Source organism: Tursiops truncatus, chromosome 7 (assembly GCF_011762595.2).
Source record: "Tursiops truncatus isolate mTurTru1 chromosome 7, mTurTru1.mat.Y, whole genome shotgun sequence".
NCBI classification, from domain to species: domain Eukaryota; kingdom Metazoa; phylum Chordata; class Mammalia; order Artiodactyla; family Delphinidae; genus Tursiops; species Tursiops truncatus.
Window position 1 is genome coordinate 72,828,452 of NC_047040.1, and position 26,145 is coordinate 72,854,596.

At 38.6% G+C, this 26,145-nt stretch overlaps 1 protein-coding gene across 8 annotated transcripts in view; it reads left to right on the top strand.

Annotated features, from left to right (window-relative positions):
- The window catches only part of CCDC148 (coiled-coil domain containing 148), a 339,783-nt gene that overhangs the window by 113,397 nt on the left and 200,241 nt on the right, over positions 1–26,145 (top strand). For 7 of the 8 annotated variants that reach the window (XM_073807692.1, XM_073807693.1, XM_073807694.1 and 4 more), the window contains 4 exons: positions 3,169–3,251; positions 3,457–3,608; positions 5,974–6,069; positions 6,145–6,326. In XM_073807692.1, coding sequence (XP_073663793.1) covers positions 3,169–3,251; positions 3,457–3,608; positions 5,974–6,069; positions 6,145–6,326 — 513 coding nt within the window. The remainder of the gene's footprint in view (positions 1–3,168; positions 3,252–3,456; positions 3,609–5,973; positions 6,070–6,144; positions 6,327–26,145) is intronic. The other variant, XM_033860165.2, reaches the window with a different exon arrangement.

The following is a 26,145-nucleotide window of genomic DNA, read 5'->3' on the forward strand; positions in this document are numbered from 1 at the left end:
TTTATTTGTAAGCCTTACTACTTTTATTGTAGTTTCTGTTAGAAATATATGTGGTCTCTTACAATTTTATTTTTAAAGTATCACCTTTATACAGAATATATCATGGAGCTTTACCAACAACAATTAAATATTGTCTGGAAAAGTATCTTTAAAGATGAAATTGAGGTCAGTATTCATAACTGTGTGACTCAGGCCATCTGAGAATTCGCTCTGATTCATTCCTTAGCCAACAGTTGTGAGATTTCCCTCTCTGCCCTCTGTGGTACACAGCTTGGGACAGACTCTTAAAAGAGAGAGAAGCAGATCAAATAGCTAGTCTGAGGTACCAAGCTGTCTGAACTGCTGAGTTCCTTCCTTATTGGAGGGATATGGCTCTGGCCTTCAGCCTGCTCTGGTGCCCTAATTTTCTGCTGATCTCCTGGCTGTTAGTTCCACTAAGGAACTTTAACATCCTCTCTTACTCTGCCTTTCACAATCCATGCCACTTTGCTTATTGTTTGCATAAACGGCTTTTGATTCTACCAGTCTCCAGTGCCCCATGTTTTCCTTGTTCTGCCGAAATTAGTAACTAAGTGTACCCTAGAAATCCTAGGAAGCTCTGGGTAATTTTTGATGTTCTGAGGAGACTGACTGTACTACACCTAAAACTTTGGCAGCATCCTGGGAGGACGAGGACCTGTATGAAAGTAGAGTCCTGAGAGTTCAAAAATGTCCTCACCAGGCAGGTGGTTGCATTGCAACTGGGCATATCTAGGAAGTGGATTAATATATCCTCTAGGCAAACAGTCACACAAAATCTCAGGAGAATTTTTGTAGTATCATCAGATTCAGTGGTACCAGAGGACAGGCCAAGTAACAGTAGGAGGTACTTAAGTTGGCAGATCTGGATATGGAATGTTGCCTTACATTTGTCCCCTATTCAGATGTGGAGACAGTTGTCTGTGCTGCAGAGTTCTGACTTGGTGAACACCTGGGACTGAGTCTACATGTCAGTGGTGAACAGGCAGGGTTTTCCTCCCCAGAGTTACCATTTTAAGGCTCTTGAGTGCATCGCAGTTTTTATCTATATTTCCTAAATCATATTCTACAAAACAGAAATATTCTTCAAGATACTCCATGGAAAAAAAAATTTTTTTAAATTAAAAAAAAAAAAGATACTCCATGGAGAATAATGAATTTCATCATCCTAAAAATTAGGAAAATACTTCATATTTCATCCCCTTTTTGGAGAACCTCAATGTACTTTTAGCATAATCAAGTTTCTGAGAAATCCTGCACTATGGAAACTTGTCTGATTTGTTTAGTTCACCATTTCCCAGTTTTTCCTAGCATCTTATTGATGTTTCTGTTTTACAGGACACAATTTGGTAACGTTAGCCTGCATTCATAAGCTAGTCTCAGAGTTGTGTAGTACTTGCTCCTGGATTTTGTTAGGCAATTAGGACAATTAGAGAAATAGGCTGGTCTTGTCTGATGGTTCAGGGTTGTTAATCTACAAAGCCAGGATGGAGCTTACTAGAATTATTATATGCACAGTAGCAGGTTGATCTCCTGTATGAACAAAGCCACTTCTCCTGTTGGTTTTTATGTTCTGCTATGGCCTTCTAGATGCTGAAAATATAAGAGGGCTGACCTAAATGGTTTAAAGTGCTATATTTTTGTTTTTAAAAATCCATTATGAAATAACTTGTGGGTTTACTCCACTATTATGCACTTATTCTCCATATAACACTTTCAAATGTAATCTTAAAAATACCTTTGACTGGGACTTCCCTTGTGGTGCAGTGGTTGAGAATCCGCCAGCCAGTGCAGGGGACACGGGTTTGAGCCCTGCTCCAGGAAGATCCTACATGCCACGGAGCAACTAAGCCCGTGTGCCACAACTACTGAGCCTGCGCTCTACAGCCTGAGAGCCACAACTACTGAGCCTGCATGCCACAACTACTGAAGCCCGCGTGCCTAGAGCCCGTGCTCTGCAACAAGAGAAGCCACCACAATGAGAAGCCCGCGCACCGCAATGAAGAGTAGCCCCCACTCGCCACAACTAGAGAAAGCCCGCGTGCAGCAACGAAGACCCAACACAGCCAAAAATAAAATATATAAAATTAAAAAAAAATACCTTTGACTAAGACCACATGCTAGAAAAATAGACAGTAAGTGTCATCTACAATAGGACCCCTCCTTTATATATACAAACAAAACACTGTCCCACATTTGTGAATTGGCTTAGAAGATGATGGCACATATGTAATATAAAATACTCTGCAGCCACTAAAATAAATGGTAATTATGAAAATTATTTAGAAATATCTTAAAGTAAGTTAAAAAAGAAAAACCCGAATATAAAATGGTAAATATGCCATAATTACTACTAGTTAAAATATCCATGCATGTAGACAAGGGTTAGAAACTTATAGGCAAAAATAAAAATAATCATCGTATTAGTGTGTTAATTGTTGCTATTTTCTTATTTTATACCATTTAAAATATTGTATCTTAACAGTCATAATAAATCAAAACTCTTTTTATGATTTTATTAAACCTGCCATAAATAAGGGATAGACTGCAATATTTTTAGATGTCCATTTAGAGCTGGTTATAGTTTTACTCTAAAATGACTATATTTAAATAATATAGTAAAAGATTATTGAGATTTATTATGTTTTTGGTGTATAAAAATATATACTTTTACTCCCATTTCCCTAGGTCAGGACCTCCTCATCTCTGAACTTTTTAAATAACCTCCTTGTTGATCCAGGTTTGCCTGATCCCCTCCTCTTCATCTTCCACTTTTATTCTTCACCCTCCTTCTAGCCCATCCTCCATCTTGCTGCCTTGGAAATCTTTCCAAAACACAGATCTGAGCTGGCATGGTCAGTTTAATATCCCTCAGCAGCTTCCCAGTGCCCGGAGCTCTCTCCACCCGAAATAGTGCCAGGATGTACCCCGTCCTTGCCTTGCTCACGCTGTTACTTCTCCTGGAGTATTCACTTATCTCAGTGTCCTGGCAAGTACCTAATCCATGTTAGGAATTTAGTATGTGGTCTGAATTAGTGAACAGGTGAATAAAACCACATTAGATTGAGTGTTTCTACTGTTAGTTATTTTTTAAACCTATATATATGTTTATGATTGTAAAAGAATTGATTGAGATAATGTCTATTTCAGATGTAAACTGGAATCTGAAATAAAATCCTTACTCAATGAAGAGAACATTGGAAATGAATGTCTTTCTGACCTTATGAATTTTGGTAGGTTTTTTTTTCTTTTTTGGTTCCACATTTAAAGGGGAGCTTTGTTTTGAAGATGAAAGTGGGCCACACACTTCATGTTCTTTTAATATTGCTGTTTGCTTTTTTCTAAAGGAATCCAAAAATAATCTTCATCTAAAGACCTGTTCTTGAAGAAACTTAAAATAATAATGTGTTGCTTTGATTTAATTTTGTTTCACCATAGAACAAGAGTCATCAGAACAATGGTGCACATATCTTAAAAATGTAATAAATCCTCTTCAGCAATTGAGAGCAGATCTAAAATACAGACAGCATCACATTTCACAGCATTCACACTCGCACAGTGAATCCAACTCTGTGAAAGTACTGGAAGAGGTCAGTATATTTCCTTTACTTTTTTTTTTTTTTTTTGCGGTTCACGGGCCTCTCACTGTTGTGGCCTCTCAGTGTTGTGGCCTCCCCGTTGCGGAGCACAGGCTCCGGACGCGCAGGCTCAGCGGCCATGGCTCACAGGCCCAGCCGCTCCGCGGCATGTGGGATCTTCCCGGACCGGGGCACGAACCCGTGTCCCCTGCATCGGCAGGCGGACTCTCAACCACTGCACCACCAGGGAAGCCCTCCTTTACTTTTAATAATGTAATTTATTTTTATCCCAATTAGAAGAGTTGGAGATAAGAAACATGTACGCCTTATGTATATAAATAGAAGGTATAGCAAATTCTATCTACTCGGTATCTTAAACATATCCCTGAATCTGTCCAAACATGCTAATTTCTCCCCGAGAATGTTTCAATGACCTCGTAACTGGCCTACCCGATTTCATTCTTGCCCCTCCTTCCAGGGTATTCTGAAATCCTATCATAGAGGAGGGGATCAAGTTATCCGCCTGGTAAATCCCTTCAGGGCTCCTGCCGGCCCACAATTCCTCCTGCGATAGGGGCGGGGCGGGTGCGCAGCCGTTAACTGTTATCGAGAGATCGTTAGCGCGAAACCGTTAGCGCGCGACCACGAGCGAGTGACCCTTAGCGCTGCGGTTGGAGGTCCCGCTCCGACACCAGTCAGCTTTATGGTGGTCCTCGCGGCAGAGAATGTGGTGAGAGGCGGATCGCAGCCTTCTCCCTCGGACCCTCCAGGCCCATTGGCCATGGGCCAGCGGTGAGCTGGGGGGCGCCCCGGGACAGCTGTCGTCTGCGGAGCTCCAGAGCCCCTGCCACGGCCGCTCACTGGCCGGGCCCAGGCCTTGAAGCAGCCGCAAACCTCCTCCATTCCCACCTCTGAGACGTAATGGCGGCAGCGGTCTCCGTCGTCGCAGTCCGTGGGTCCCGGCCCTGTTTGGGCGACCTGAGGGCAGGCTGGGCCCTGGGCGTCTTGCTCGCTCAGTGATGTCGGTTGGGCAGGGTCTGGGGACCCGGCCCTGAGGGCACTGCCCGCTGAGCTCTTTCTCCTCAGCCGGGCCTGGGCACTGGCTGGAGGACCCAGACTGGGTGCTGGACCACCGTTCCTGGGTCTGGTAAGTGGCTGCGCAGGGACCCTCTCCTCTTAGCCTGGGCCTGGACCTCGGAGGGCGAAAGTTGAGCCTTGGGACCTTGCCCTTTCCTGTAGAACAGAGAATAACATTTTGTTTTGGTGGAGGTTTACAGGAACATCATGACCTGACCATGACCTGACCTCAAGAACAAAGGATCTAAAAAAAAAAAAAGAAAACAAAGAATCTGACACCAAGAAGTTTGCAACAACTAACCACACCCCTCTCTCACCTTTCCTGTAACAGGGCTTTGCTGAAAGCTTTCGGGGAGTTTGGGTTTTTTTAAGGCACGAGCCACCTGTCGCGTGGCATGGCCCTGCGATAAACCTTTCTTTGCGCCAAACTCTGACATTTTGGTATTGTTTGGCCTCGCTGTACGTCGAGCACACGGTAACACTCCCTGTACATTTCCCTATCCGCCTCCTTTAGTCTCACCTCCTACGTGACACCCTCTTTTTCCTACTAGACCTTGTCCCACCGACGCTGGCCTTCTTCCTATTCCTCACATAAGCCAGACTCCTTCCTGTCTTGAGGCCTTTGCACTGTTTCTTCTGTCCTACTCATGGCCCTTTTTGTCTTTTAGGTCTTAGCTTAAATGTCCTCTCCTCCGAGAGGCATGAGAGAAGACCCAGTCACTCCCTATTACCTCAGTCAGTTTTTACCTCACTTACCTCTTCCTGATATTTTCTTACTTACTTTTTATGAGTTTAAGACTATCTTCCCTGACTAGAGCATAAGTTCCATTATCATAGCTGCCCTAGATGTAGGCTTTTAGGTGATTTTTCTTTATTTTTCAGTTAGTCTGTAGTATTCTCATATTGCTTTCATAAATAATAATTTAAAATAAACATTAAAAATCCATGTCCAACTGGGGATTGGAGGCAAGGATGCAAGGAAAGGAGTGGGTGATTAAAGCAGAGGCAATCTGGAAAGCTTTCTGCTTCATCACAAACAAAATCCAAATGTGAGTGCAGAGTGGTTGTGACTGAGCCCATTTTGGGTTACGTGTCTAGAAGCTCCTTTAAGGCTCCTTTGTCTGATGGGCACTGCTTGGCTATGGCATCTCTTGAACCCTCTTCCATGGGTCCTCAAAGGGACTTTCCCTTATCTAATTTGTCATCATTTAATGGCTTTTGAGAAAAATTCCTGTGACTTTAAATATAAATATTGGATAAATCAATAATTTGCATACCACTTGTTCTAAATGTCCTATAGGTTGACTTCGTGAAGAAACAATTGAAAGCCGTCTATGAAAGACTTAGCCTAGAGCAACAGAAAATAGAAAATTATCTTTCAGACTGGAGTTTGAAAGTAAGTGCGATATAGGTAGTAATTTATCAATTTGTCATTTACATTAAATAAAATAATCATACAATTTTTTTTCAGACACTTGATCATTCTTCAGAAGAAAGAAGTAACCTGCTTAGTGAAATGCCCGTGGAATTAGAAACTTTGGAATGTCCATACCCTGACTTGAAGTTTTCAATCCTTAATGAATTCTGTAACTTTACAGAGAAATATCAAAAGAAACTTCAAGATTTTGATATGCAGTTAGAAGATATATACAGGTAATAAAACTACTTGAATTATCTAGATTTTTGCCACCAAATTTTAACTTTTTTCGGGGTCACTATACTTCCTGTTTACTGTTTTCATAGATACTTTGTGACTGGAATATGACTATCAATAAATGTTTAGATTTACTATTTGTTGAATAGAGAGGTTTTTTTTTCCTCCAAAATAATTTCCTTGAAATAATGGTTTTAAAGATTTTTATAAGGTTGAAACTTGATGAAAATATCCCTCTTATTTATCTCTTTACTACACAGGTAAGAAATAGTTTTCAAACATGAATTTTTGATAACTATGAATTTTTATTTCAAGATGTGAAGCTCTTCTTCAATGGAAATTTACAAATCAGTACTAAAAATTGATTACAATGGAAAATATACCCATGGAATTATGTTACTTGTAATCTACTGTGATTTTGCCCTATTGTGAACACAAAGTATGTTTTATAAATTTTTTTTTTAGAAATTGAAGTTTAAAAAAGTGCATTTGCAATATTGTGTTATTTTCATGTATACAGCAAAGTAACTCAGTTATATATATACATATTTTTTCAGATTATCTTCCATAATAGGTTGTTATAAGATATTGAATATAGTTCTCTGTGCTATACTGTAAATCCTTGTTCCTTATCTATTTTATGTATAATAGTTTATATGAGTTAATCCCAAACTCCTAATTTTTCCCTCCCTGTCCCTCCCTTTCCCCTTTGGTAACCATAAGTTTGTATTCTATGTCTGTGAGTCTGTTTCTTGTTTGTATATAGATTCATTTGCATTATTTTTTAGATTCCACATATAAGTGATAGTATATAATATTCGTCTTTCTCTGTCTGATTTAATTGACTTAGTATGGTATTCTCTAGGTCCCATCCTTGTTGCTGCAAATAGCAATAAGAAAATGCACTTTCGATTGTATCCTGAGAATGACAATCCTCTTCTGAATGACAACTATAATGTTAACTGACTTAAAATTCAGTGTCAGCAGGGCCATCTTCTCTAGTGTAAATTTTATATTAAAATTCATTTAATGAACAAACCCAGAAATGCCACCCTGGGTCAGAGCAATAGTCTACTTCATGTAGTTTTCTGTATATGAAGTTTCTGGGAAACGTTTTGTAGCAAAATATGCTTTTTATTATATTGACCTCAAAAATTTCCCCGAAGAATATATACCCGAAAAGAAAGGAAAACTATTGAAGGGACACATGTATATTGCTAATGTAAATTAGCAATAGAAGTAAAAGGCTCTTCCTTTGAAATGAAAGAAGATGAATATGACAAGTATTAGTATTTCTTATATATATATATTTTAAATTAATTTATTTTAGTTTTTGGCTGCATTGGGTCTTCGTTGCTGCATGTGGGCTTTCTCTAGTTGTGGCGGGTGGTGGCTACTCTTCGTTGTGGTGCGCGGGCTTCTTATTGTGGTGGCTTCTTGTTGCGGCTCTCGGTGCATGGGCTTCATTAGTTGCGGCATGTGGGCTCAGTAGTTGTGACTCGCAGACTCTAGAGCGCAGGCTCAGTAGTTGTGACTCATGGGCTCTAGAGTGCAGGCTCAGTAGTTGTGGCTCACGGGCCGTAGAGCACAGGCTCAGTAGTTGTGGTGCACAGGCTTAGTTGCTCCATGATATGTGGGATCTTCCCGGACCAGGGATTGAACCTGTGTCCCCTGCACTGGCAGGCAGATTCTTAACCACTGCGCCACCAGGGAAGTCCCTAAATGGGCTGTTTTGAATAAATAGAGGTGGTGGGCATCAGAAATCTGTGGCTGGTGGGGAGTAAGGCATGTAAATGCACTGTTCTAACTAGCGCAGTGAATTATATATTCAATTGTAATATTTACTGGACTCTCATTTGCCAGTATCTGCCATTATTTTGATAAGGCCATTTCCCCTTTTGGTTCTAGTTATTAGGCCTTGTGAGAATTCACATAGATTGTATACATATATGTGTACACCTGCACAAGTGAGTGTGTGCATATTTTAAACAGGTGCCTACTGCTACAACATAAGAAGGCTGAAAGATCTAGGGGACATTTTTAAATTGTGAGAAATTTTCGTTGGGCTAAAGGCAGTGGACATCATGGTTAATCCCCAATATTTATTTTAATTCCTCCTATTTTGTAGCAGCTTGCCAGTTTGGGTTGGAATGACTCCAACCCCAGATCCAAAGGTAGACCCTGATTGGGAGTGTGCACCAGTCCATAACTTCATTCCCCCCGGTCACAACAATTAGCTCAGGGTGGTCCAAATCTAGGCAAAGCTCAGAACTTTTGTTAGATACTTGTGAGGGGTAGTGCATTTGCTTCCCTGTGGATCTACCAGGAAAGTACATGGCTGTGGTTGCTGCTGGCAGCCATCTTGTGAATGAAGGACAACAGCACGCAAGGAGAGGAGAGGGCCCAGACAGTCATGGGGAAACTGGTCTGGTACCGTGTTTGAACTGCATGGGAAGCCAACCTCACTGCTGAATTTTGAAGGGCAATTAATCCATATTAATGTCTTAAACCAGTTTGAGTATAAAATTCCTAATTTTATATAATAGTTGATTTGATTTCAAAATATCCATGACTCATGAAATTAATCTGTCAATTTAGTACAATTGCAATTGAAGAATTGTTCAACATTATTCCAAAATTTATTAGGAAGATTAAGCTTGTAAAATCACCCAAAGTGAAGAATAACTTCTTCAAAATGAAGAATAGGGTGGGGGAATGGTAAAACTTGTACAGCCAAATATAAATATATATTTTAATATCAAAGTAAATTAGGAAGTTCATATGTCTGTAGCAGATCAATGGAACAAAATAGAAATACAGAAAACAGAAAATATCTATAATAATTTAATTTATTATAAAGGTAAAATTTTTATACTGTGAGGGATTATTTATATGACAGCACTAAATAACAGGGAATTAGAAAGTTAGGTTAGATCTCTTATTCCTTATGACTCAGTAAACTCCAGGTGCATAAAATGTGAAGAAGAAAATAATCATAAAAGAATTAGATAAAAATAAAAACAAGTATTAAATAATCTTGGAGTGGAGAAGGCCTTTTAAAAACACGTTACCTGCAGTGAAAATCATAAAGAAAAAAATTAAATAAATGCAATGACATAAACATTTAATAAAATATAACGAGATGTTTCCTCAGGCAAGTATTAAATCTTTAAAGAATCAAAGGGACTTCCAGTTCTCTGTCCAGCAAGTAAGGAGCTTAGAATTTGCCACTCTGCTCTAATGAGGAGTAGAAAGCTGAACAAACTGGAAAATCAACAACTCTTCTTAACTACCTCAGAGAAGTTAGGTCACAGGGCAAACCACTGCCCACAGAGCTGGAGACACAGGTGATACAGAGAATCACAAATTACCTGAGAGGAAACTGGTTTAGCAGAAACCTTCAGGGGAACCAATGTTGGGGTAGGAACACCTGGACTATAATTGAGGAATTGCTTGAAGCTGAGTTGTGGACAACTTTGAGAGTTAAAAACTCTAGGGGGCCTTAGTTAAGGGGGATGTCAGCACACTTTTGTGAGTTTTGCCTCAAGAAGTTCTACCAGGTACCCACAGTGAATATCTGAGAAAAATCCCCTCATGCCTCTGACGAGGGAGGGGAAAATGAACCGTTTGGAAATACTCGAGCATTCTGTTCTTAACAAAGGCTGCCCTCAGGAGAAACTATTTTATTGGAGCCTAAATTGCTACAGTTTTATCAGAACCTAACCTACCTGGGGGCAGGAAAATACACAAGTCCAGCAGCGCTAGCCTTACATGTTGGGGACGGAAATACCCAACTCCAGCCATCCTGTCCCACCAAAGGGAGGGAAAACTGAGAAGGATTTGTAGAGTTCATAGTCCCCAGATTTTCGACTGTGCTGAGGGTCAGTGCCCCTAACCCTCCCCTCCCTACCCTTCTTCCATGTTGTCAGAAGGTCAACTGTATACTTGAATATACAGTGATTTATTTTTAGTTATTCATTGTAGTAGCTGAAGACTGAGGAAACAATCTTAATGTCAATAGGAACTAGTTTTGTAGATTATTGTACAACCATACAATGTATTATTTTCCAGATTAAAAACAAAAAACGATGTAGGGAATTCCCTGGTGGTACAGTGGTTAGGGCTCCACACTTTCAGTGCCGGGGGCCTGGGTTCAATCCCTGGTCGGGAAACTAAGATTGTGCAAGCCACGCAGTGTGGCCAAAAAAAAAAAAAAAAAAGTAAATACTTAGCATTCACTGATATGGAACACTTTCCAGGGGTCAGGATTAAGGTGTGATATAAGGTTAATAAGCAAGCCTTATATACAATGTACAGTACACATTGTGTAAAACAGGAAAAAGTAAAACACATACATATACATATTTGCTTTTATATGTCTGAAAAAATATGCAGAAATTGATAACATTTGTTGCCTTTGGGAATGGAAGCTAGATGCCTGGGTCGGGGGGAATGTGAGGGAGAATTTTTATTGTAACTCCCCCCTTTTATTATACCTTTAGAATTTTGAAGCCTGTGAATATACTGTCTATCCTAAAAACAAGGAATTTTTTAAGGAAAAAAATAAGGGTAAAAAACAAATGACAAATAGGAAACGTTGGCAAATATCAGGCACAAAAGATTAAAATCTCTAACATATAAAAACACTTTGCAAAATTAATTGTTGAACAGCCAGAAGAGAAAAGGGACAAAAGAGAGGAAGAAGTGACTTATCATTCATATTTTCCACAAATATTTGTTGAGCAATTACTGGCATAAAATAAACAAAAACCCCTGTACTCATGAGGTAGGTTGGAGACACACAACGAACTATAAACACCCTAGGTAAGTAAATTATCCACGGTAGTATATTAGAAGGTGATAAGTACTATGGAACAATAGTGATTAGAGGAAAAGAGAAGTTGCTGGGATTGTGGGGGAGGGGACAGACTGCAGTGTTTTTTTGATTCTTTTTGCATGTGGACCATTTTTAAAGTCCTTATTGAATTTGTTACAATACTGCTTCTGTTTTATATGTTTTGGTTATTTGGCCACCAGGCCTGTGAGACCTTAGCACACCGACCAGGGATGGAACCCGCAACCCCCCGCATTGGAAGGTGAAGTCTTAAGCACTGGACCGCCAGGGAAGTCCCAACAGGTTGCAAATTTGAATAGAAGTTTGGGGATAGTCCTGGTTGAGGAATCGACAGTGAAGGAAAGTCATGAAGGGAGTGAGAGGGCTAGCCATGCAGAAATATGCGGTATGAGTGTTCTAGCCAGTGTTTACTGAGGTGGGCATGTTTCTGGCAAGAGGCTTGTGTGGTGGGAATAGAGTGATAGACGGGGAGAGGAGTAGAAGGTATGGTCAAAGAAGTAAGGGTGAGGGTGGGACATTTAGAGCCTGGTAGCCGTTTATAAAACTTATGATTTTACTCTGAGTGATATGGGAAGCTACTGGAAGCAGAAGTGTGAGGAAGTGTGCTAACTAGACCTAACTTACGTTTTAGCTGAATCACTTTGGCAGTTATTGTGTTTAAGATGGAGGAAAGGAGGGCCAAGAAAAGACTGAACCCTTAGAAAGTTAATTAAACCCAGGTGGGATATAAGGGTGGCCTGCATCAGGAAGTGGAGATGGTGTGAAATAGTCAGCTTCTGGACACATTTTAAAGGTAAAGCCAACAGCATCTGCTGACAGACTTAAAATAAGGTATGTGAGAAAAAGAAAACAACAGAATAGTCCAAAATTTTGTGGTTGAGCAACTGGAAGGATGAAGTTACCATCAACTGAGTTGGGGAAGATTGTAAGCAAAGCAGAGGGGGAAATCAGGCATTCAGGTTTGGACATGTTGAATTTGATGCTATCAGATGTCCAAATACAGACTTTATGAAGGCAGTCAGTTATATGAGTTTGGAGTTCAGGAGAGAAATGTGAGCTGGAGATACATGTTTGTGAGTCACCAGCATGAAATTGGATGTGATCACCAAAAGAGTGTGAAGGGACAAAGGAGAGGATCAAAGACTAGTTCCTTGTGAAGCTGCACAACTCAGATAGGATTTGCACACAGCCAGAACTCTGACTGGGACTTGAACACTCGGGCTGAGACTTTCACTCAGCCAAAACTCGGATTGGGACATGAATCCATGGGCTGGGACTCAAACCCACGGTCTTTCCTGGTCTCAGGACTTAATGAAGCTCAGGGTCTTTATGTCTCAGTGCAGGAGGAATTCAGGGAGAAGCAAAGTGATAGGTAAGAAGTGAATTTTATTTAGAGAGCTACACATTCCATAGACAGAATGCTGTCAGTCCCAGAAGGTGAGAGCAGCCCCAGAATATGGGATGGTTAGTTTTTACAGGCTGGGTAATTTCATAGGCTAGTAAGTGGGAGGATTATTCCAACTATTTTGGGGAAGGGGCAGGGATTTCCAGGAATTGGGCCACCACCCACTTTTTGGCCTTTTATGGTCAGCCTCAGAACTGTCATCGTGCCTGTGGGTGTGTCATTTAGCATATGCTAATGCATTACAATGTGTGTATAATGAGGCTCAAGGTCTACCGGTAGTCAAATCTTCCAACATCTTGGACCTAGTTGGTTCTAACCAGTTTATGTCATATCCTTAAAGGCGATGTCATTCTTTTAAAGGTTGTGCCCTGCCCCCTTTCCTCCTGTTTCACTTGGGTCTGCTGGCATTACATTGTCAGCAAGAAGGGTAACCAACAAAGGACACTGAGGGAAGGTCTGTGAGATACAAAGAAATGCAAGAGTGTGCTGTCCCAGAAGGTAAGGGAAGAGGGAGTGGGCAGCACCGTGAGGAGGAGGGGCGATCCACTGAGTAAATGTTGCTAGGTCAAATAAAATAGGACTGATGGTTGACTGCTGGCTCCACATGGAGGTCTTTGGTGACCATTTTCACTGAAGAAGTGGGAACAGATGCACAACTGGGTTGAGTTCAAGTGAATGAGAGGAAACAATTGAAGGCAATGAGCATAGATAACTCTTTTGAGAAGTTATCTTACAAAGGAGAGCTAGAAAGTAAGGTCAGACTTTTATGTTGTGGTTTTGTCTTTTGTTTTGCTTAAAATGGGAGAAATATTAGTATGTTTGATGCCGATGAGAATAATCCAGTAACAAGATTTAGTGCACAACTGGAGGAATAAGCATGAATGTTTCATCTACTACAGTAACGGGTGGGGATGCAAGATTCTATGGTCAGATGCTGGGAGGTGAATTGATATCCTCATGGCAGTCCATGGAACTCTGGATGGTAATTCTAAATACAAATGACAGAGAAATTTTTGAAAACCTCTCTACTCATCAAAGCAATGAAAAATTTTAAAATACTCAGATTTTTACCTATAAAATGGTAAAACACAAAAGAAGTTTTTAAGAATCTTTCTTATTTATTTATTTATTTATTTATTTTTGGCTGTGTTGGGTCTTCATTGCTGTGCGTGGGCTTTCTCTACTTGTGGTGAGCGGGGGTGCGTGGGCTTCTCATTGTCATGGCTTCTCTTGTTGTGGAGCATGGGCTCTAGGCGCGCAGGCTTCAGTAGTTGTGGCACATGGGCTCAGTAGTTGTGGCTTGCGGGCTCTAGAACGCAGGCTCAGTAGTTGGGGCGCATGGGCTTAGTTGCTCCGCAGCATGTGGGATTTTCCCGGGCCAGGGCTCGAACCCGTGTCCCTTGCATTGGCAGGCAGATTCTTAACCACTGTGCCACCAGGGAAGCCCAAAACAAAAGAAATTTATGCAAGTTTAAAAATATGGAAGAAATGGGCATTTTTATACAGGACTAGTGACTAAACACTTTTGGAAGACAATCTGGCAATAGGTCATCAAATATCTTTATAAGTGTAAATTCTCTTTGTCTCTTTAGAAATAATCTTAAAGGAAATAATCATAGAAGTGAAATAAATAGTTGGCTTCAGGGTGTTCAATATTGTATTTCTTTCTTAAGTGATAGCAAAATCTTCAAAATGATGAAATAGCCAACAAATAGCTTCATCAATTATGATATATCCACACAATGGAATACCACAGTCATTAAGAATTATATTAAAGAATTTTAATGGCACAGGTAGTTGCAATAATTTGCTGTGCAATTAAAAATCAGGCCACAAAATAGCTTGCATAACATGGGTTCTCTTTTTTTTTTCCCTTTCCCTCTGAAAGTGTTACATCCATTTAGCCACAGAAAAAAAAGACTGAGAGGTTATCCACCCAAATAAACAATAACAATAGCTGTCCCCAGGTAGTAACATTATAAATAATTTTGGCATACATACTGTTTCTATCTTATAAAGCAAAAATACAGATTTTTAAAAATCTAAGATAAAGAGGGAAGATGGAACCATTGATATTTATTTATTTATTTATTTATTTATTTATTTATTTATTTTTTTTTTTGCGGTATGCTGGCCTCTCACTGTTGTGGCCTCTCCCGTTGCGGAGCACAGGCTCCGGATGCGTAGGCTCAGCGGCCATGGCTCACGGGCCCAGCCGCTGCGCGGCATGTGGGATCTTCCCGGACCGGGGCACGAACCCGTGTCCCCTGCATCGGCAGGCGGACTCTCAACCACCGCGCCACCAGGGAAGCCCCATTGATATTTATTGAGTGCCTATTACATGACATGACAAGTACATGTAATTTTAATCCTCAATACACCCCATTTCAAAAGCTCTATTTCACAGATTTGTTTTACAGCTGCAGCTGTAGATGAGCAATTTTCCCAAAATTTCTGAACTAGTAGATAGCTGAGCAGGAATGAGTTTCTTCTGCTCATCTGAATAGAAAGCTTCTCCCTCACACCACACTACTTCAAGCATGTATATGCACCAGGATGTTGGTAAATTGGGTTGACTACTAGAGCAGTGCTATTTAATAGAAGTAGGATGTGAGCCACATTCATAATTTAAAATTTTTATGTAGCCATATTAAAATATTTTAAAAGATACAATGTATTATGGTAGTATATTTTAACTTAATAGTGCCAAGATATAATTTCAATGTAAATCAGCATTTAATTATTAATGAGATATATTACATTTTTTTTTTCAGACAAAGTCTTTGAAATCTGGTTTGCACTTCACACCACAGCACACCTGAATTGGGACTAGCCACATTTCAAGTGCCGAATAGACACTTGTGTCTAGTAGCTTCTATCTTGGACAACAGACCTTTAAAGGATATTGTCTTTTACTAACACATTTTTTTAAGAATTGGCTGCAATCGAACCTATTTATTTATTCAGTATGTTTGTGAAGCTATTTAGATTCTATTTGGGCTGTATTTCATTAGTAACATGAAGACAGTTTAATTGCTTGTTTTAGACTCAGATGAGATTGTGGCTTTAATTTTCTAACATTTGGATGAGTTAATCATATGGATGAGACATAATTGATGCTCCATTCAGCTATGTCAGATCTGAAGCCAATATGTGGCAAAAGCTATAGAATGATAACAAGTAATTTCTGCTTTATTGTTTGATAGGTTATTAAACTTTATAGTGTTGATTCATAATCATTATTCTAATTATAATTATATAATTATTCTAATAATAATTATGAGATCTAAATCTTGAATGCTATTGAAAATACACAATGATTTTTTTTGAATTTTATTTTATTTTTTTTTTATACAGCAGGTTCTTATTAGTTATCCATTGTATACATATTAGTGTATATATGTCAATCCCAATGTCCCAATTCATCACACCACCACCACCCCGCTGCCACTTTCCCCGCTTGGTGTCCATACATTTGCTCTCTACATCTGTGTCTCAATTTCTGCCCTGGAAACTGGTTCACCTGTACCATTTTTCTAGGTTCCACATATATGCATTAATACACGATGTTTGTTTTTCACTTTCTGACTTCACTCTGTATGACCATCTCTAGATTCATCCACATCTCTACAAATGATTCAATTTCTTTCCTTTTTATGGCTGAGTAATATTCCATTGTATATCTGTACCACATCTTCCTTATCCATTCGTCTGTCGATGGGCATTTAGGTTGCTTCCATGACCAGGCTATTGTAAATAGTGCTGCAATGAACATTGGGGTGCCTATGTCTTTTTGAATTATGGTTTTCTCTGGGTATATGCCCAGTAGTGGGATTGCTGGGTCATATGGTGATTCTATTTGTAGTTTTTTAAGGAACCTACATACTGTTCTCCATAGTGGCTGTGTCAGTTTACATTCCCACCAGCAGTGCAAGAGGGTTCCTTTTTCTCCACACCCTCTCCAGCATTTGTTGTTTGTAGATTTTCTGATGATGCCTATTCTAACTGGTGTGAGGTGATACCTCATTGTAGTTTTGATTGGCATTTCTCTAATAATTAGTGATGTTGAGCAGCTTTTCATGTGCTTCTTGGCCATCTGTATGTCTTCCTTGGAGAAATATCTATATAGGTCTTCTGCCCCTTTTTGGATTGGGTTTCTTTTTTTTTAATATTGAGCTGCATGAGCTGTTTATATATTTTGGAGATTAATCCTTTGTTGATTCATTTTCAAATATTTTCTCCCATTCTGAGGGATGTCTTTTCATCTTGTTTGTAGTTTCCTTTGCTGTGCAAAAGCTTTGAAGTTTCATCAGGTCCCATTTGTCTATTTTTGTTTTTATTTCCATTACTCTAGGAGGTGGATCAAAAAAGATCTTGCTGTGATTTACGTCAAAGAGTGTTCTTCTTATGTTTTCCTGTAAGAGTTTTATAGTGTCCTGTCTTACATTTAGGTCTCATCCATTTTGAGTTTATTTTTGTGTATGGTGTTAGGAAGTGTTCTAATTTCATTCTTTTACACGTAGTGGTCCAGTTTTCCCAGCACCACTTATTGAAGAGACTGTCTTTTCTCCATTATATATCCTTGCCTCCTTTGTTATAGATTACTTGACCATAGGTGCATGGGTTTACCTCTGGACTTTCTAATCTGTTCCACTGATCTATATTTCTGGTTTTTTGCCAGTACCATATTGTCTTGATTACTGTAGCTTTGTAATATAGTCTTAAGTCAGGGAGTCTGATTCCTCCAGCTCCGTTTCTTTCCCTTAAGACTGCTTTGGCTATTCGGGGTCTTTTGTGTCTCCATACAAATGTTAAGAAATTTGTTCTAGTTCTATAAAAACGCCACTGGTAATTTGATAGGGATTGCATTGAATCTGTAGATTGCTTTGGGTAGTATAGTCATTTTCCCAATATTGATTCTTCCAATCCAGGAACATGGTATATCTCTCTATCTGTTTGTATCATCTTTAATTTCTTTCATCAGTGTTTTATAGTTTTCTGCATACAGGTCTTTTGTCTCCCTAGGTAGGTTTATTCCTAGGTATTTCATTCTTTATGTTGCAGTGGTAAATGGGCGTGTTTCCTTAATTTCTTTTTCAGATTTTTCATTATTAGTGCATAGGAATGCAAGAGATTTCTGTGCATTAATTTTGTATCCTGCAACTTTACCATATTCATTAATTAGCTCTAGTAGTTTTCTGGTGGCACCTTTAGGATACTCTATGTATAGTATCATGTCATCTGCAAACAGTGACAGTTTTACTTCTTCTTTTCCAATGTGTATTCTTTTTATTTCTTTTTCTTTTCTGATTGCCGTGGCTAGGACTTCCAAAACTATGTTGAATAATAGTGGCGAGAGTGGACATTCTTGTGTTGTTCCTGATCTTAGAGGAAATGCTTTCAGTTTTTCACAATTGAGAATGATGTTTGCTGTGGGTTTGTTATATATGGCCTTTATTATGTTGATGTAGTTTCCCTCTATGCCCACTTTCTGGAGAGTTTTTGTCATAAATTGGTGTTGAATTTTGTCAAAAGCTTTTTCTGCATCTGTTGAGTTGATCATATGGTTTTTCTTCTTCAATTTGTTAATGTGGTATAACACATTGATGATTTGCATATATTGAACAATCCTTGCATCCCTGGGATAAATTCCACTTGATCATGGTGTATGATCCTTTTAGTGTGTTGTTGGATTCTGTTTGCTAGTATTTTGTTGAGGATTTTTGCATCTATATTCATCAGTGATATTGGTCTGTAATTTTCTTTTTTTGTAGTAGCTTTGTCTGGTTTTAGTATCAGGATGATGGTGGCCTCATAGAATGAGTTTGGGAGTGTTCCTTCCTCTGCAATGTTTTGGAAAAGTTTGATGAGGATGGGTGTTAGCTCTTCTCTAATTGTTTGATAGAATTCACCTGTGAACCTGTCTTGTCCTGGACTTTTGTTTGTTGGAAGATTTTTCATCACAGTTTCAATTTCATTACTTGTGATTGGTCTGTTCATATTTTCTATTTCTTCCTGGTTCAGTCTGGAATGTTACACCTTTCTAAGAATTTGTCCGTATCTTCCAAGTTGTCCATTTTATTGGCATAGTGTTACTTATAGTAGTCTCTTAGAATGCTTTGTATTTCTGCAGTTTCTGTTATAACTTCTCCTCTTTCATTCTAATTTTATTGATTTGAGTCCTCTCCCTCTTTTTCTTGATGAGTCTGGCTAATGGTTTATCAATTTTATTTAACTTCTCAAAGAACCAGCTTTTAGTTTTATTGATCTTTGCTATTGTTTTCTTTGTTTCTATTTCATTTATTTCTGCTCTGATCTTTATGATTTCTTTCCTTCTGTTAACTTTGCATTTTGTTTGTTCTTCTTTCTCTAGTTCCTTTAGGTTTATGATTACACTGTTTATTTGTGATTTTTCTTGTTTCTTGAGGTAGGCTTGTATTGCTATAAACTTCTCTCTTAGAACTGCTTTTGCTGCACCCCATAGGTTCTGGATCATCATGTTTTCATTGTCATTTGTCTGTAGGTATTTTTTGATTTCCTCTTTGATTTCTTCAGTGATCTCTTGATTATTTAGTAACGTATTGTTTAGCCTCCATGTGTTTGTGTTTTTTACGTTTTTTTCCCTTTAATTTGTTTCTAATCTCATAGCGTTGTGGTGAGAAAAGATGCTTGATATGATTTCAGTTTTCTTAAGTTTACTGAGGCTTGATTTGTGACCCAAGATGTGATCTATCCTGGAGAATTTTTCATGCACACTTGAGAAGAAAGTGTAATCTGCTGTTTTTGGATGGAATGTCCTGTAATATCAATTAAATCTATCTGGTCTGTTGTGTTATTTAAAGCTTCTGTTTCCTTATTTATTTTCATTTTGGATGATCTGTCCATTGGTGTAAGTGAGGTGTTAAAGTCCCCCACTAGTGTTGTGTTACTGTCTATTTCCTCTTTTATAGCTGTTAGCATTTGCCTTATGTATTGAGGTGCTCCTGTGTTGGGTGCATATATATTTATAATTGTTATATCTTCTTTTTGGATTGATCCCTTGATCATTATGTAGTGTCCGTCCTTGTTTCTTGTAACATTCTTTATTTTAAAGTCTATTTTTTCTGTTATGAGTATTGCCACTCCAGCTTTCTTTTGATTTCCATTTGCATGGAATATCTTTTTCCATCCCCTCACTTTCAGTCTGTATGTGTCCCTAGGTCTGAAGTGGGTGTCTTGTAGACAGCATATATATGGGTCTTGTTTTTGTACCCATTCAGTGAGCCTGTGTCTTTTGGTTGTAGCATTTAATCCATTCACATTTAAGATTATTATCGATATATATGTTCCTATGACCATTTTCTTAATTGTTTTGGGTTTGTTTTTGTAGGTCCTTTTCTTGTGTTTCCCACTTAGAGAAGTTCCTTTAGCATTTGTTGTAGAGCTGGTTTGGTGTTGCTGATTTCTCTTAGCTTTTGCTTGTCTGTAAAGCTTTTTTTTTTTTTTTTTGCGGTACACGGGCTTCTCAGTGCTGCGGCCTCTCCTGCCGTGGAGCACAGGCTCTGGACGCACAGGCCCAGCGGCCACAGCTCACGGGCCCAGCCACTCCGCGGCACGCGGGATCCCCGCAGACCGGGGCACCAACCTGCGCCCCCCGCATTGGCAGGCAGACTCTCAACTACTGCGCCACCAGGGATGTCCTGTAAAGCTTTTGATGTCTCCATCGAATCTGAATGAGATCCTTGCTCGGTAGAGTAATCCTGGTTGTAGTTTCTTCCCTTTCATCACTTTAAATATATCATGCCATTCCCTTCTGGCTTGTAGAGTTTCTGCTGAGAAATCAACTGTTAACCTTATGGGAGTTCCCTTGTATGTTATTTGTCATTTTTCCCTTGCTGCTTTCAGTAATTTTTCTTTGTCTTTAATTTTTGCCCATTTTATTACTATGTGTCTCAACGTGTTTCTCCTTGGGTTTCTCCTGTATTGGACTCTCAGCGCTTCCTGGACTTGGGTGGCTATTTCGTTTCCCATGTTAGGGAAGTTTTTGACTATAATCTCTTCAAATATTTTCTCAGGTCCTGTCTCTTCTCCTTCTGGGACCCCTATAATGCAAATATTGTTCCATTTAATGTTGTCCCAGTGGTCTCTTAGACTGTCTTCATTTCTTTTCATTCTTTTTTCTTTATTCTGTTCCGCAGCAGTGAATTCCACCATTCTGTCTTCCTGGTCACTTATCTGTTCTTCTGCCTCAGTTATTCTGCTATTGATTCCTTCTAGTCTATTTTTCATTTCATTTATCATATTGTTTATCTCTTTTTCTTTGTTCTTTAATTCTTCTAGGTCTTTGTTAAACATTTCTTGCACGTTCTAGATCTTTGTCTTTATTCTTTTTCCGAGGTCCTGAATCATCTTCACTATCATTATTCTGAATTCTTTTTCTGGAAGGTTCCCTATCTCCTCTTCATTTAGTTGTTTTTTGGGTTTTTATCTTGTTCCTTCATCTGGTACATAGCCCTCTGCCTTTTCATCTTGTGTATCTTTCTGTGAGTGTGGTTTTTGTTCCACAGGCTGCAGGATTGTAGTTATTCTTGCTTCTGCTCTCTGCCCTCTCTAAAATCCACAATGATTTTTAACAATTTTGTCCCTCTGTGTATACATTGCTAACACCCCAAAGTTGTACTTTTTCAACTAAATTATTTCAATTTACCTAATTTTTAGTAACTTTCAAAATAACTGGTTAGTAGCTTATGGACTTCCCTTATTGTTTTTTCTCTTAATACAGAACTCTTTACATTTATTAGAGAAAATTTTTTAAAAGTTGAGGCAAGCAAAGAGAAGAAACTAAAAGCTTATCTAAGTTTCTAACACCAGAGATATCCTCTGGTAACATTTTGTACATTTCAGATATATGTATATTGTTCATAAAAATGAAAAAATACTCTACACTATCCATTGTTTTTCCAGTTTGTGAACTGGATCCAATATTATTCATTTTTTCTATAAATGTTTACTAACCTTTTTCTATGTTTTAAGTCACTGTATTAAATATTCTTTACAGCATATTTGTTATTACATACATGGTATTATGATACATTGTTATAATTCATCCACACAAATTTAACCCATTTCCTGGTTTTGGGCAAATATGTACGTATTACATATTTTGGTATTTGTTTTAAAACCTTGGAATAAAAAACCTTGTCACCATACTTTGAGTAATCCCACGGTTAATCCTTTTAGATGAATTCCTAGAAATGGAATTGCTGGCCAAAGGGCATGAAAAATTCTAAGGCTTTTGAGAGTATTGCCATATTGCCTTCCAGGAAGGTAGAAACAATTTATACTTTCACCAACAGGCTATCATTTGGTTCATCTTTTGGACTTGTTGGTCAAGGTATTGGCTATGGCTATCATGTGTGAATATCACCAGTGCCTTGTTCATATTCTCTTTCTCTCTCTTTTTCAGTATTTATATAGCATAGCTCTGACCCTGTACTTATGTCAGTTTTGCCAACAGAATTGGCAAAAAGATAAAAGATGAAATAGATAAAAACCAGCCTTAGAAGCCAGCATTCAGGAAACAGTGAGTGGCCTCACATGATTTTCTTTCTTTTATTTTTTTTAAATTGAAGTATAGTTGATGTACAATACTGTGGTAGTTTCAGGTATATAGCAAAGTGATTCATTTATCCATATATATGCATATATCTATATTCTTTTCTTGATTCTTTTCCATTTTAAGTTATCACAAGATATCAAATATAGTTCCCTGTGCTGTATAGTAAATCCTTGTTGATTGTCTATTTTATATATAGTAGTGTGTATCTGTTAATCCCACAGTCCTAATTTATCCCTCTCCCCACCTTCCCCTTTGGAAACCATAAGTTTGTTTTCTATGTCTCTCACATGATTTTCTTTAAAAAATATTTGAATAAACATATGCTTACATATGTGACTCTTGCTTGGTGAATAAAAGATAGAAGAAGGACGGGGAAAGGAGCATAATAAACCACTGACATTTGCTTACTTGATGAAGTTACAGGAAGTTAAAACACTTCAATTAGCAGGTGGCATTTTTCTCTGAGAATGTATTCTCAGAACTTTTGGAAAGATTCAGGGCCTGGTCATGTCCAGTCTGAGGTTCTACATTTCTGATCTGGGCTGATTGTATGTCAAGGGTGGTTAATAAGGGGAGAAGTGCTCAGAAACAGGAGCATAATTATTTGAACACTAATGTGTTCACTTAGTCACATTGTTTACATGACCCCCTCAAGCAATGTCCTTGATCACTGCAACTCCCATTTTCTCTTGGCGTATTCCAACATGGATTGTCCAACCTTACCTGGGAATTTGTATTTCTTCTGGGGAGGTAATAATTGCAGACTGTGATTTTATTTTTTTGTCATGTGTATTTCATAGCTTTCTCTTAAATACATCATTGAAAATATTTAATTACTTTATGATCATGAACTAAAAGCTACACTTGGTGATTGTTCAACCTACTCTGCGTTTGTTGTGGGAATGAAGTATATTTTAAATTCTCTTGACTATGGTGGAATACATTTTATCAAGGAAAAAAAATGGGTCCAATTTCTGCAGGATATCCCAAAAATTAGTCTTAGATTTTTGCTTTTGCTTAATTAATAACTCAGTCTGTGTATTTACTGATACGTTATGTTTGTTTAAATGTCTGTGAAAAGTATATCTAAGAATAGTGGCCATAAATTTCTAGTTCAGCAGGCTTTATTGTTAGGATCACTGTAGCCCACAACTGCCGTCTTGATATAATTGCCTCAAATAGAAACTATACAGTGTAATGTTGCATAAATATACATTTTTAATACTTCAGGAGACTGAAAAATCAGGGTTTTACAGGATGGAGTGAGAGTTATTTATGAGAGGTTTTTGTTTTTTTGCTGGATATGAAATCAAATTAATCTTGAGTAAATCAGATTGGAGAAAATGAAAACATAGCAGCAGCTTGACAGATTTGTGTCCAGCACAATTGATATATGTTATTTTTAAACCTGGATGATATAGATAGAATTTGTTATTTAAATAATAAAATCTGTGTAACTATAAGCAAAGACAAGATTAAAATTTCTATAGACAGGATTGTCAAATTTTTACATGAGAGAAATTATAATACCTTACTTTATATATCAAATCAATAATTAATAACAAGTCTTTCCTACTCCTTATACTTTGAAGTCCAACTGTGGGTAAATATAATCCTTTGAGGAAACTGTATCATTAAAACTGAGACTATGGAGAACTAGTAATGTAGGAAATTATAATCACCACACTCACAGGTGTGTGTTTATTTCCAACACTAGTGCCTATAAAAGAACATAAAGTTGAACATTGTTAATGTCTAAGAAAAAACAAACTAAGAAAAAGAACCATCATTCTTATATTCCAGTCTTACAGTTTCTTAATGATTACTGGTAGTTGGTTTGAGGTGATATTATAAGTGTTTTTATGTAGCAATTAAAATTTCAGAAGCCCTCATAATTGTTAATTAAACTTTTCCTCATCCCATCCCAAAGAAGTAAGCCAGTTCTATTATTCTTGCTTTTGAACCTGGAAAATTGAGTAATAATATCCATATAAAGTAACTATTCACTTCAACTTTATTGCACCTAAAAATATTCTTGCTCCCCAAAAGTGAAGAGTAAAATGGTACATGGAAGCAGATTTTGGCTCAATAGGATTTTTTTTTTAATTAGAGCAAATAATGTGTTTGTGGATGATCTTTTCTTTACCGATTCTGTTTGTTTGAGTTTGAGCTGTTTTTGTTTGGTTTTCTTTTTTTTTTTTTGTCTTAAAAATGGCCTTTGGTGTTAAACACTTCTCTGTTCCCAGTCAGCTCAGGAGTGTCACTGTAGATGTTGGTCACTGGCCACATTGGATCTGCATCTCTACATCCTTCATAAAGCAATATTAGGATGCTACAATATTAGGAAGTACATTCCTTCCAAAGCAATATTAGGATGCTACTTTTTTAAAAAAATGACTTTTAAAAAAGTCATTTTTCTTCCATTCAGCTGTCAAATAGGATATCTTTAGCTGAAAGTAAGAGAATACCCAACCCAAGTCAAAGTAACATAAATAATAAAGCGACTTCTTGTTTCATTCGAAGCATAGAGGTAGAGAAGTCCAAGCACAACAAGGCCTAGTTTTCTGCATTCTCTTGCCCTGCCTTCCTGCAGGGTAGATAGATGACTTTCTGCCAGACAACTAGAGCAGTTCCACACTGCCACACTCAGAAGCAGAAGGGGACCTTTTCTTCCTTGTGACTTGTTTTAAGAGCTAGGAAACCTTTGCCCCCAGAAGACTTCTCCTCCCATTTCGGTGGCCTTTTGGGCCTTTTGTCCATGATTATATCGAACACTGGGAAGAGGAACGGAAAGCTTGAGAACAGATGTTTGTGAATGGCTTAAGATCAGTCAAGATTCACTCCCGGGGCTGGAATGGGGCTCACTTACCCTGAAGTGGGGGGCCTGTACAGGAAGGTGGTAAATCTTGAATAAAATCAGGATTATGGTGAGCAGGAGCAAGAGTAGAGGTGATGTCTGCTACAATTACCTTTTCCTTACAGTTCTTGTGATGAATATAATTATTTAAAACCTAGCATATGGGATGGCTGAGCTATTACATTTTACTTTTAACAAGCTGTTTTATCTTGATCATATTATTTCTAAACTTCCACTAGGAATTATACTGCCTCTTAAAACTAGTGGTGGATGGAGATAGACACAAAAGATGGTTTAGGTGTATTGTCACCATCCCAGCTACTCCACCTCCAAAAAATACACATTCTAAGTAAAAAATTCAGCTTTCCATGCAAACTACTTTTAAACAGTATCTAAGTAAAAACAGATACAAAAGCAGATACAGAGTGCTTGTTATGAAAATAACAATTGCAGCTTCCAAATAAATCACTTAACCCCCTCTTCTGACCAGATTCTCATTCCTAAACTCTCCTCTAAGAAATTCTGGAGGGTCCTATTTTCACTTTCCTGTCACCCCTCAGAAGAAGGCGGCTTTGGATGCTGGTCCAAGTTCTGGCTTTATCTTCTGGACCACTTTTGTTGTTGTTGTTGATTCTTCAATTCAGTGGATTTTTTTTTTTTGCGGTACGCGGGCCTCTCATTGTCGTGGCCTCTCCCGTTGTGGAGCACAGGCTCCGGACGCGCAGGCTCAGCGGCCATGGCTCACGGGCCCAACCGCTCCGCGGCATGTGGGATCTTCCCAGACCGGAGCACGAACCCGTGTCCCCTGCATCGGCAGGTGGACTCTCAACCACTGCGCCACCAGGGAAGCCCAATTCAGTGGATTTTGACCATACTCCTAAGAGCCCACTTTATTCTGGCTGTCAACTCCCACCTGAGTAGGTAAACTGGGCAGAGCCTGGGGAGCCAGGAGAGTGAGGACTGCTAAATGGGAATGATCTCCTGGAAGACAACGTACATACCCAAACAACATCTAAGGAGCCGATTCTGTTGGTCAGAAATGAGTCTGCGGCCAGAGGGCCCTCTGTAAACCAGGCTGAAAATCAAAGATTTGTGTTTGGACA